At 39.5% G+C, this 13,399-nt stretch overlaps 1 protein-coding gene across 1 annotated transcript in view; it reads left to right on the top strand.

The window, feature by feature from the left end:
- Positions 1–13,399, top strand: part of NUP210 (nucleoporin 210) — a 168,472-nt gene that overhangs the window by 129,033 nt on the left and 26,040 nt on the right. The window contains exons 24-28 of the mRNA XM_044676266.1: positions 712–792; positions 1,874–2,005; positions 2,829–2,987; positions 9,858–9,949; positions 12,637–12,811. Of these exons, the coding sequence (XP_044532201.1) occupies positions 712–792; positions 1,874–2,005; positions 2,829–2,987; positions 9,858–9,949; positions 12,637–12,811 (639 nt within the window). The remainder of the gene's footprint in view (positions 1–711; positions 793–1,873; positions 2,006–2,828; positions 2,988–9,857; positions 9,950–12,636; positions 12,812–13,399) is intronic.

The raw sequence follows: 13,399 nt of genomic DNA, 5'->3' as shown, positions 1-13,399 counted from the left end.
ACATAATTTTGAAAATGTATCCATTCATTTTTCTACATTTTTCATAGGTTGATTATATATATTTAGATAGTTTATCATTTTGGAATTCATTTTGGAATAGGATTTAACATACTGGTATAAATGATTAGTTTTTTAAAAAAGATATGTTTTGGAATTGATTTTTATTTGAAGCATGCAATTCTCTTTATCCTCAAGGCCTTGATTTTTAAAAGGTTACCTGTCTCATTTGAAACTGTTAGAAATTTGATGAGAAAAAGGGACCAAGTAAAAAGAGTGAAGTCTCCTTTCATCTGTGTCATTTGAGATCCCTTCCAGCTCTGAATATTTAGTCTTGTTTACAGTGATACTTTGAATAAACCATTTTCCCTCTTTACAGATCTGTATCTCCATTAGAGTTGGAGTACGGTGGTAAAAGGAACCTTTAAAATCTCAGAACAGATGAAAGGGGAGGTAGGCAGGTAGATAGCTCCAGCTGAATCCAGTGCTGGCAATTAGGAGGTCTGACCACAGTCCACTACTAATACTGTGTCTCCTGGGTCCTGTATCCCAGTTTTCCTAACTATACAATCCAGTTGAATGGTTCCTTCTCCTGGCCTCCTTTGATGACAAGTACCAGACCCTGGGCCCACACCCTTCAGCCCTATGACTTAACCCCAAGCCTGCTTAATGGCCTTTGTGCCATTCAGAGATTCTAAACCTTTTCTTTAAAAGGATCGAGTAGACGTGGAGGTGGTGTATCTCAAGGCTGTGAGAATTCGAGCTCCCATCACAAGAATGAAGACTGGGACCCAGGTAAGATGAAGGGTGTATGTGTTGATCCCTTTCATTCCTTCATGCTGTTAGGTATAATCTTATTCCTCATGTTAGTTTATTAGTTTGGGGTCACAGAACCATAGAATATTAAAGATGTAAGGATCCTTAGAGTATATTCTTGTTCTACTTCCATGTTCTCAGAGAAGTGAGCTAAGGGTAGTGATGATGGTTGGAGGATCTTATTAACCAACTTTACCAGCTTCAAGAACCCACCTTTTTCTTTAGAGCATCTTGGGTTCAAGGATTTGGGATCCTGATACTCTTTTTCTATTGCTGTTGGGTTTTGTACTTAATTTCTCAGGGAGTAGGTAGATATGTAAATGCTTTGGTTTAAACCAAAGCAAAATCAAAAGGATAAAACTTCCCTTTTTACCTCTCTTGGATCAAATGAAGATAGAATTAACTGAGTTAGGTTTTGTTCTTCATTCCTTTCCCTGGGACATGGTCAAGGGGGTGGAGGACAATGACCAATATGGGTTTGCCTCTGCCTTTCAATCCCCCCAAATTCAGTTCAATTCAACCATTAAGTACTGAGTATCCACAGTTTTCCTACCCCTGGGTTAGACCCTGGAGAAGTGGGGGAGAAATAGCAGTAAAGCAATGGGGAGAAGTAAAAAATGAGGAAAAGTCATGGTCCTTGTCCTCAACAAGCTTGCAGATTAGGAATCATACTTAGAGACCAAGCAATTGAGAACAAAACAGGACAGTTTATATTCAAGGGCTGCTTTGTGTTAGATATAGGATTAAGTCCTGAATTTATGATTTCATTGGTATAGGGAGGTCCCAAATGTGGAAGCATCCTCTCCCAATGTAGGTCAGCAGAATAGTCTTAGTGAATTGCTTAGTTCCCAGAGTCACAAAGCCAGTGGATTTCAGAGGTGGAACATGAATCTAGGACTTTCCGGCTTTAAGGCCACTTTTCAATCCACTTGGGCCACAGTGCCTCTCCTATAACATGGCTTTGTGTTATGCTAAAAATGTAAATACTTATGAACTTATCTTCTGTTTTATGTCTCATTTCATTTCTAATAGTGGTACATCTTGTCCTCTCCCCTTCTAGATGCCAGTCTATGTCACAGGTATCACCAACAGCCAAAGTCCTTTCTCCTTTGGAAATGCCATCCCAGGGCTAACTTTTCACTGGTCTGTCACCAAGAGAGACATCCTGGACATCAGAGCAAGACATAATGAGGTATTTATCTATGCCTCACTAGGGTCACCATGTTGCCAACAGATGACCGAGAAGAGGCCCTCAATCCTCACAGCTTTGGGCTTAGTTCCCAGCATAGTGGGAAAAATGAATAAATAGGAGGCATCCTATCTGTAAATCAGAGATACAAGGGAATCAAAAGCTAGGGTTTCTCTTTTTAGAGATTTCTGAGTTTGATCCTTGTTTCTATGTGGTTAAGTTCTTATAAACTGAATCTGGAAAAACTAATATTAGCTTAAGCTTTTATCATTCTTTAAGGTTTGCAATGCCCTTTATTCACAGAACATTATTGTCTTTATTTTCTAGATGAGGAAAATAAGACTCAGAGAGTTTAGCTGATTTGATCACATCACATAGTAAAGGAGAGTCAGCCAGGATTTGAACACTAGTCTCATGATTCCAAATCTAGCATTATTCTTACTATCTTAATCTGCCTCCAGGGGTAGTACCTGGGGTAATGTGCAATTTGGAATAGAGAGTGGGATTTCTAATTTTGTCTTTGTTTTACTGGTGACTGCTCTTTCTCATTACTTTGGAGTTTATTTTTTTCATGATTTCATGAGCTATCTCAACCAGAAAGAAATAGGAAGAAAGAAATAGGAACAGAAAGCAAAGACCAGACTAGCTCTTTGGCACCAGAACCATGATGGGCCACTTGGGTCCTAGGCTATACCCTGAAAGGGTTTGAAGTTGGTGTTTGAAAAAGGCCTACTCCTTTAGACAGAAACCAGAAAGTACTGTTTTTGAAAGAATGTCGATTAGGATTGTTGCTTTAATTATATTGGCTCTGCTACTCATGTTCCAGGCTTCTCTCCGGCTGCCATCCAAATATAACTTCGCGATGAGTGTTTATGGCCGAGTGAAGGGGAGAACTGGTTTGAAGGTTGTGGTCAAAGCCCTGGACCCCTCCAAAGGACAGCTCTTTGGCATGGCAAAAGAGCTTTCAGATGAAATCCAAATCCAGGTAAATACAAGGACACATGAGAGGGAAGTGGCAAGCACAAGAAGTTGATCTAGGGGTGTCTGAAGCTGGGGAGAAGGAATCCGATCACTGTCTTCAGGTATGGGAAGGGTTGTCATATCAAAAAGGGAGTCGACTTCTTCTGTAGTGGAAGGAGATGGACATCACAACATATACGCCCAAATGGTGGAGTAGGATGAAGGGGGGAAGTTACAAGAGAGTCAGGCTTTGGCTAAAGGTAAAGACAAACTGCTTACCAATGAGGGCAACAGTCACATAGTGGGCTGTCTCAGAAATCAGTGAATTCCTCTCACTTTTTTTTTTTAAGCAGAGGCTAGTTTGCCAAGGATGTTATAGAGAGGATTCCTGCCTTAATTTGGGGTTGGAGGAGCTCAGAGGTCTTCTCCCACTTAGGGAATGGGATTATGACTGACCCAATCTTTCTTACCTGTGGGAATTCTAGCCCAGGAACTCTTTGGTTTAGTCCTTCAGTAACCCAGCTACCAAGAAGCTGGGGGGTGGGGCTGGGGGGGAGGAGTAATTAATATTTCCTTCTTTGCTTGTATGTTTTTCTTCCTTGGCTGTCTGAAATAGAGGATAAACCATGGAAAGCTGGACATTGTAGGCCAGTTCATTGCTTGCCTTATAGACCCACTTAGTCTTATATGAGTAAGTCATGATAGTGGTTAGATGCTAATGTACTCACAGCAAATACCAGTCATGTCTTTTGTGTAGCAGAGGAAATTTGAATTCAAGTCCTGTAAAGTACTATATAAATTACAACTATAATCATCATCATCATCATCATCATCATCCCTGACATTTGTACAGTGCTTTAAGGATTCCAGATAGGATCTTATTTGATCCCAAGAAGCAGGATTATTTCCTCAGTTATACAGCTCACGAAACTGTGGCTCAGAGAGAACATGGCTAATCTCAGTAGTTTTCCATGAAGCTCATATTCCTTGGAGCTGTGCTACAGAGTGATCCTATGGGCACATGGATATAGTAGATAAGTTTTGGGATAAGGGCAATGAAAATGGTGATTAAGGGTATGAGATCCTTTATTATGTTTGTTTCCTGACTATAGACTCTTGTAGAGAGTCATTTAGCTTCACAGAATTTCATTTATGTATGTATGTATGTATGTATGTATATATTTATGTGTTTATTTATCTGACTACCTGACCATCCAGCCATCCATTTATTTATTTATTTGTTTGTTTGTTTGTTTGTTTGTTTGTTTGTTTATTTATTTATTTATTTTTGGTTTGTTTTTAGGGCCTTTACCTCCTTTCTTGGCTCCAAGGCAGAAGAGTGGTAAGGGCTAGGCAGTGAGAGTTAAATGACTTGCCCAGGGTCACCCAGCTAGGAAGTGTCTGAGGCCACATTTAAACCTAGGACCTCCCGTCTCTAGGCCTGGCTCTCAATCCACTGAGCTACCCAGCTGCCCCACTAGTTTCACAGAATTTCAAAGCTGAATCATATGGATCATCCATTTCAATTCTAGGATCCGGGTTACATGCTCAGAAGGCAGTGCTTTTTGCTATGTTGCCTCTGAATCCTTGCACTTAATTTTTTTCTGTACTATCAGTAAGAATTTATGGCAACTACTCTGCAACAGACATATCACTATTTTCTAGGGACACAGAGACAAAAGTGAATTAGTCTCTACCCCTACTGAACCTACATTTTACCCCCCTGGGGTAGAGAGGATAACATGATAAATAAATACATATATACAAATTAGTACCAAGCGATTTGGATAGGGGTACTAACAATTGGGGAAATCAGAAAAGCCCTTTAAAGGAGGTAGCACTTGATAAGAAACCAGGAGATGAGGAGGAAGGGCATTTCAGATATAGAGGACAGATTTCACACAGACAGAGGTGGAAGATAGCATTCTGTGTATGGAGAACTGTAAAGAGGCCAGACAAGTCAGAATGTAGAGCTTGTGAGGGGGAATAATGAGCAGTCAGCCTAGAAAGATAAACTGAGGGTGAGACCTTGGGCACATTAATTTGTCTCTGTACCCTAGTTTGACAGTCTGTCAAAATCAAGGTTGGCTTTGATGCTAAGTTCCTTTCCAGACCTAATATTTTATTCAAGGAGTCTGTTTCTCAGTAGTAGGTCTTGGCTTGTTAGTGATTCAGTTTAACAAATGTGTAGTAAGCACCTACTGTGTGTCCGACACTGGGGATATGTAGACCAAAAACAGAAACCAAAATGAAACAAAACATTATCCTTGAAGTGCTTTCCTTTCACTGAAGTTGGAACCTGAAAAGGTGAAAAGTCTTAAGCAATGAAAAAAGTATCCATCCCTTTGCTGCTTATCTTTTCACTTCAACCATTTTTCTTTTCTTTTCTTTTTTTTTAAGCTCTTATTTTCTGTTGACCTAACAATTCTAAGACTGAAGGCCAAGGATTAGGCTAATGGAGTTAAGTGATTTGTCCAGGGTCATACATCTTCTAGAAAGTGTCTGAGGTCAGATTGAAACCCAGGTCCTGAACTCCAGGCCTGATCCTCACTCAATCCACCTAGCAGCCCCTCAACCCATATTTCTTAAGAACCATCCTCTCTTCTAGGCCAGGGGCACAAAGACAAAAACCTGAGGTCCTTCCCTCAAGGAATTCACTCTTTCCTGGGAGGATACAATATATACACAAAGTAAGTAAATACAAAACATTTGTATTTACCTCAGCCTTTTAGTATCCTTAGTTTCCTTCAGAGCTTCACTCAAGCCTTACCTCCTATTTTTCCTGAGATCCTACCTAATCCCACCCCTAAAAGCTAGTCCCTCTTTCCTGCCCCAGCCACAGCTGCCTCCTTGTGCCATCCCCCTAGAACCAGGTATGTAGTATATTCTTGTGTGTACCTGTTGTTTCCCCTGATAAAACGAACAAGTGATAAAGCATTAATTAAGTACTTATTCCATGCCAACCATTTAGTAAAGAGTTCTCTTTGAGGGCAGAGATTGTCAGCATTTTTGCCTTTGTATTGTCAATATCTACCTAGCACTACTAAATAAATAAACCTAAAAATGAATGAATGAATAATAAATAAAAATAAGCACAGAACATATTCTTAATATATGCTTGTTGGTTGATTATATAAAAAGTAATTTCAGGAGGGAGAGAATGCTAATAACTAGGGGAGGTAGGAAACACCTCATATAGGAGATGGCGCCGAGTTGGCCTTTGGAGGAGACCTAGGCGAGCAGGGAGGGAGCCTTCTCTAACCGCTCATACAAAGGAGCAGAGCCAGTCTTTGAAGCATAGATCAGCTGAGCCCTGCTGGATTTCCATGTTTCCTGACACATTTGTCAATAACCCCTTATCTTATTCCTCTCCTACACTGTTACAGACTGAATTCCAGTTAAATATACTGCCCGAGACTTGCTCCTTCTTTGATAGTTCTTGCCTATGTCTCCTTCCCTGACCATTTTGGAATGATTCCCTTATAACAGACCATGCTTAGGAACTTTCACTACCCTCTGCTGCCCACAAACAGGCATTTATACCCAGCTGGGCCAGGCCAGAAAGCAGAGGGTATTTACTGTACTTCTCTGGGATGTCTGAGCATCTCTGTGTCCAAATAAGCACTGATGGTCCTGAAGATGGCAGTGGAGGTGATAGTAATGGTGATGATAGCAATGAAAAGGGAAAGGAAATATCCTTTTCCTAAGTATTATTTCTTTGCCAGTCATCTCTAGAGATAGTAGTGCCTAAACCTTTGACGTTGGTTAATGGGCAGTTGATTTCCTGCCCTTTTCAGCCCTGACATTTGGCCAAATCTCCAAGCACAAGGTTGTTAACAGATACTGCTTGGGCCCCTCCAAACAGGATCTCTTTCACTTGGCAGGTGGGGTCAGTGGAGTAGAGAAATGGAAAGAGCTCATTTTGAGGTACAGATCACAGATTCACTGAAGCAGAGAAAAAAGCAGGTTTAGTGTTGCTCATTTTCAGAGAGCACAGTAACTGAAGTGACCCTTCCTCAGAGATAACACTGGTTTCTTCTCCAAATGGAGATTTCTAGGAAAGAATTCTTTTCATCTCCCACACGCTGACTGAGTTTTACAAGAAATGGATGCCAATTCCCAATTCCTTGGGAATAGAGGTATTTTAGAAATAGATATGCAGGGGCAACTGGATAGCACAGTGGAGAGAACATCAGGCTTAGAGTTGGGGAGACAGGTTTAAATCTGCCTCAGATATTTCCTAGCTGCGTGATCTGTGGCAAGTCACTTAGCCCTGATTGCAAGAAAGAGAGAGAGAGGAAGGGAGGGATATGTAAATAACAATAAAAAGAATTCTGGCCCGTGTACCCAGACCCTCACTGAAACCTGGCTGAGTCTAATGACTGTCAAAAGTGGACCCAATGGTTCATGAAATATGCTTCCCCCCACTGTAGAGCTGGAAAGAATGCTAGCCTTTGGAGTTAGAAGACCCAGATTTGAAATCTGGTTCTGCCAATTAAGTCAATTAATGAGCAGGCATTCATTAAGCATTTTACTCTTTGCTGGTCATGGTCCTAGGCATGGAAGTACAAAGAGAGAAGCAAAATGCCCCATACCTTCAAGGAGTTTACATGCTATCACATATTACTTGTTTGACCTTAGAGAACAAATTTACCTTCTCTGGACCTTGGTCTCATGTACAGAGCAAAGATAATGTCATTTCTTTTCACAGGACTGTTGTGCAATCCAATGAGGTGATTTGTATATGTTTATGCACACATATAAATATCCATTATAATATGTAGAATAACAACTATATATGTATATAAGCTATATGTATATGAAATTGATTTGCAAGCTACAAAGTGCTGTGTAATAGAAAATCTCCCCATGGCTCTCATCAACTTATCCCAGAAACTCTTGCCATGCACCATGCCCCCTTGGAATGCTTTTCTTATAGATCTCTATAAGTGGCTTGGGCCCTGGTGAGAATAGTAATGACAGTAATAAATAGCTTGTATTTATTGGGGTTTTATGGTTTATAAATTGCCTTCATGTTTATTACCATACTGGTTTTCAAAGTGTACTTTCTTCACAACATTAAACCAAGGCTAAAGGAGATGAAAGATATGTTTGTGGCCAGACAGCTTATAAGTTTCTGAACTAGGCCTGGAACCCAGACCTCCTGACTGTATCTAGGGAGATGTTGCAAATGTTTTAACAACTCTGATCTTTGGGGTGGAGTGGGGGCTAGTTCACATAACAACCATTTAAGTTTAATTTGCATTTTTAACATTTTTCTTTTACTTTCTTATGTTTAGATAATCCAGAAATCAGTCCTTGTTTTATAGCATTTGCTTTCTTTTTTTTAAACTATCAGCTTTCAAGAGCTGGTTCATGAGCTGACTCCCCACATTTCCCTGCCTTTATTCCATTGACTACTAATTCTGTCCTTCCTGGTTTGGCTTCTGAGCCTCAGAGAGAATGGGCCTCCAAGTATGTTTTTTGAAAGCAGATGCCTTTGTTTGTTCTGAGATATCTTTATGATATCCTGGGAGAAGGATGTGTTAATGAGGGTCATCAAGAAGGTGGTGCCGTGGAAAAGAGAAATAATGATGCAGGCAAATGATTTGGGCAGACAGTACAGGAGGGAATCAGAAAGTCCCATATTCCCCCCTCCCTCCACAAGCAGGGGATTAATAGTGATAACTAACATTTTTGGAGTTCTTTACAATTATAAAGACATTCTACATATATTACCTTAATTGATATTCACAATAGACCTATTCATTTATATGGTAGAAATCCTTTTTTATACATAAGAAAACTGGACTCACAGATCATAGGTGGTGATACCAGAACTCAAGTTAGAAGATCAGAGATTTAGAATTAAAGGGAACATTAGATTACTTAGTTCTACTGTTTTTGTTTTACAAATAGAGAAACTAAGGTCCAAAAATGTTCTGCAACTTGTCCATAGTCATGTAGGTAATAATTGGGAGAGGCAGCATTTGAAACTTCTATCTGAGACCCTCTCCACCGTACTACTTCTGATGGCAGTCTCTCCACTGTCATTGTACTGGGTTATTTATACTGGTCTGGTGGCACAACTTTGTGATTAAACATGAGTAAGCCAACTGAAAGAGCCTGGGTCTCTAGGGGTTAACAATACCGAATCCAGATCGACCGTAGTCTAAGTTGGAATGGAGCCAGGTAAGGCTACTGACATTTGCGGAAAAGCATTGGGCCTGAGTTTTAAGATTCACTATCTGCTTGATTGAATTCATCTCAGGGTGGTTTTACTTGCCACTTGCCTGGATCTCTATAGATACTGTCAGAATGTGTCAAGATAGGAAAGGGATGAGATAAGGCAGTGAAGTGATGAAACAGGAAATCAGAGTCTGAGCAGGTATCCGTGATGATCAGGATGTTCACTTAACATGAAGGGAATGGAACTTAGACCATATTATTGAGAAGAGGGGTGGGGGAGAAGGAGGTCTTGGTGTTAGAAGCTTCATATTTGGAATGACACTAAAGTCCTCATTCTGCCCGAGCTTTCTAAAGCTCTGCCATTTGCAAACCTTATTAAGTAAAACTAAAACTGTAGGTAGAAATATCAAATGAGTGTTCTTTACAGATTTGTCCTTGCTTAGAGGCGTAACCGTCCCACCTCTATTGTAATAAAGAACGGAAAGAAGTGGCCTGTCCAGTTGTTTTTATCATATCTTCTTCCTATTTGAAAAGTTCAGTTTACTGTTAAAGAAATTCAATAATTATTTGATTGTAAGTAGCTCGAAACAATTGCTCTAGCCTTCTGTTCTCTCACTTTTCTTGGCTCCCACCCCATGAGGGAATCTAAACAGATGTATGTGACTCAGATGGTCCTCAAGGTAATAAAACTCTTTCTCTCTTATAGGTATTTGAAAAGCTTCTACTGCTTAATCCTGAAATAAAAGCCGAACAAATATTAATGTCACCAAACTCATTTATAAAGCTTCAGACAAACAGGTACATGATTCTGTGTGTGTGTGTGTGTGTGTGTGACTCTGTCTGTGTGTGAAAACTTGGAATGCCTTGTGTGGCTTTCTGTAATATCTCATAAAAATGTGCATGCTGCATCTCATTTCTCTTCCTTCCCTAGTTCTCCATGACATGTTCCTTCTTTATTTTTCTCCTTGGGCTATAGAATAACTGACCTTTAGGTAAAGCTTTGGAATCACAGGACACTTTACATACAATGCCTTATGTGATCCCTATTGATGACCCTTGGGGTAAATAGGGAAGTTTTAATGAGGAGGAAACTTATAAAGAATCTTTTCTAACATAACACAGCTAGTAAGGCGAAAGGGGGGACTTCTACCTGAGGCTTCTGACTCTCCTCCATACAGAATTCTTTCCAAGATATGGCACTGTCTCTTCAAATGGATAGATAGTAAAGATATCTAGTCAAATTTCTCTGCATAAAAGGGAAAAATTGCTGTTGGAGTATTCAAACTTCTGAGTTTTCAAAGTAATTAAACTCATGCTTATTGGTATCCATTTTATGTATATTTAGTTATTATTTTTAAAAACCTTACCTTCTGTCTTAGTACCAATTCTAAGACAGAAGAGTGGCAAGAGCTAGGCAGTCATGTTTAAGCGACTTGCCCAGGATCACCCAACTAAGAATTGTCTGAGGCTAGATTTGAACTCGGGTCCTCTCAACTCCAAGCCTGGCATCCTATCCACTATGCTACCTAGCTACCCCCACTTTATTTATTTGTCAAGGGAATAACTACTCACTTTTATATAGTACTTTACAATATACAAAGCGCTTTCCTGATAATTTTATACAGTAGATGGGATAAGGAAATGGACTGGAGCTGTCATTAAGTATATATAACTCCCAGGTTAGAAAATTCCTTCTACTCAGTTGGCACTCTCTGCAGTTTTTAATCTTTAAGAGTCTCCCTGAAGACTGAGAAGTTAAGTGCTTTGTGCAGGGGCTTGTGAGACAATAGATGTCAAGGTTGAACTTGAAGCCAAGTCTTCCTGGCTTTGAGACTGGTTCTCTATCCTCAATATCCTGCTTCCTCTTAAGTAGATATGTATGAAAAATATCATTATTATTATTGTTGTTGTTGTTATTATTCCCATTTTGCCGATGAATAAACTGAGCCAGGAAAAAAAAAACCTAGCTATTGGTGGATTTAAAAAAAAATGTTTTGCGATGTCCCTTGTGTTTATTTCACAGTCATTTATGGATATACCACCCTCACCCTTTGGCACTGAACTCCTCCCCTACCTAAGCAAAACTAAACCCAAAAGAATCATATTAACAGGGTATGCAATATTCTGCACTCCTGCTTCTCCACCTCTAAGGAGAGGAAGGAAACATTTCATTATCGTGTCTCTCAATATCCAAGATTGATCCTTACAGTCATGGAGAGTTTGACTTCTTTTTAGTACCCTTTTCATTTGCCTTCATAAAATCATTGACTGTATTGTTCTCTTAGTTCTGCTTACTTCACATTGCATGAGTTCATATAAGTTTCTCCGTGATTCCCTGAATTCCTCGTATTTGTCCTTTTGTACTACAATAATATTCCCTTGCATTAATATGCCCCTGTTTGTTCAGCTCATCCCCAAGATTTGTTTCAAATATGGCTGTTGAGAGGAATCTTAATAATTGATGCATGTGTGTTCTCTTACCTTGAAAAGCATAGAGTATTTTTGAAACTCAAAAACTCCCAGTCATTTCTTTCTACAAAAGGGCATGAGATAGGCTCCTGGTTCAGGCACGGAGAGGAAGTGCAACAGAATTTGGGGTGACTTGCAAGCAGCCACTTAAGCCAATGCATGATTAGACATTTTAGTTAAATTCAGAAAATTCATTCTTTTCTCTGCTTTTGCCCATTTATTTGCTTCTCATTTCCTCAACTCCCAGTCTCCTAGTAAAAGTTCATTTTGAAAACCTCCAACCTCCTTTGCCCCAGTTATAAGGGAAAGTAAGATTTTCCAAGTGGTATCAACATTGGGAGGGCTCAGTGCACCCCTTGTGGCCAAATGTGCTGATAGCAGCAACAGACCCAAATCTGGAGCCTGAAAACACTGCAGATCTGGAGTCAAGATGAAAGACCTGAAAGGGAGAAGGTTGGGTCTAGTTGTGGCTTTCCATGAGGGTGTCAAGTGCTTCAAAATATTTTGAAGTGATTAAAAATCTTGTGTCTGATGGATGTTTAAGCCTCCCAGCCTTTCCTTCCTTCCTTCCTTCCTTCCTTCCTTCCTTCCTTCCTTCCTTCCTTCCTTCCTTCCTTCCTTCCTTCCTTTCTTCCTTCCTTTCTTTCTTTCTTCTTGTCAGATTAATCCCCATTAGACACTGTTCACCAAATAACTTCTGAAAAAGTCTGTTGTCCTTATAACCATTAGTTTTCCAAATTAAGTTTTCTATCAGTGAATGATGAGGCTGTTGAAGAGCTGACAGCAAGTAGGTCCTGATACATGGCTGAGGCAAGATGAGGCTTTTTATTTTCCACTCAGTAGTCTGAAATCAGAATTTGCGAAGGAGATCTTTAGATTGTATGCCAGAGCTCTTTGGGTCCAATCTATTAGTGTCCAAACCAACCAGACTTTTCCCTGATTTGACCCCCGTCAGCCTCTTCAGCTTCCTGTGCAAACAAATCTTTCTTAAAAGAGTCTGTTTTTGCTTCATTGAGGGATGGAGTTGCATCTCTGAGTTACCGCATTCTGGATGGACCAGAAAAGGTTCCTGTTGTGTACATCGATGAAAAAGGCTTCCTGGTATCTGGGTCGCTGATTGGGACATCAACAATTGAAGTGATTTCACAAGAGCTGTTTGGAGTCAACCAGACAATTATTATAGCTGTGAAGGTAGGATAGGATGATTTTTCTTTTCTTTTTTTTTCCTGAAATAATAAAATCTTTTGGGCTTATACATTCTTTCCCCTTGCAAATATGTGAAGTGTAACCTCTATAGACACCAGATGGTTTTTTTTTTAAAAAAAAACCATTTCATACTTGAGTGGTAAACAAGTCACATGAATAATACTATTGGTTCACATTTATATAGTGCTTTATGATTTAAAAGCACTTCCCTGACAACAACTGTATGAGAATAAGTGGTGAGTTGATTTTTTTTTCCTGGAGATGATCTGTGGATTCTTTCAGCTGGTATTTTGCTTTCTGTATTGAAAAGGGTTGGACAGTTTTCTTGCATTATTTCTTACATTATAGTGTTCAAAATTTTTAAAAGACCTATAATACTCTTCATGTTATCTCTATGTGTCTGTGTTAGAGATCACTATTTTTCACTTGGGTGGAGATCATTGATGTCTTTTAACTCCATTACTTTTTTTCTTGGTTTACTTTTATTTTCCTAGATTTCCAAGATTTATACATGCAAAAATCAGTGATTAACTTGATTATTTTTTTGCTAATATTTTTTCATATTGATCTTCA

The sequence above is a fragment of the Gracilinanus agilis genome, chromosome 1 (genome assembly GCF_016433145.1).
Source record: "Gracilinanus agilis isolate LMUSP501 chromosome 1, AgileGrace, whole genome shotgun sequence".
NCBI classification, from domain to species: Eukaryota; Metazoa; Chordata; class Mammalia; order Didelphimorphia; family Didelphidae; genus Gracilinanus; species Gracilinanus agilis.
This window is presented reverse-complemented; position numbering and strand designations above follow the sequence as displayed.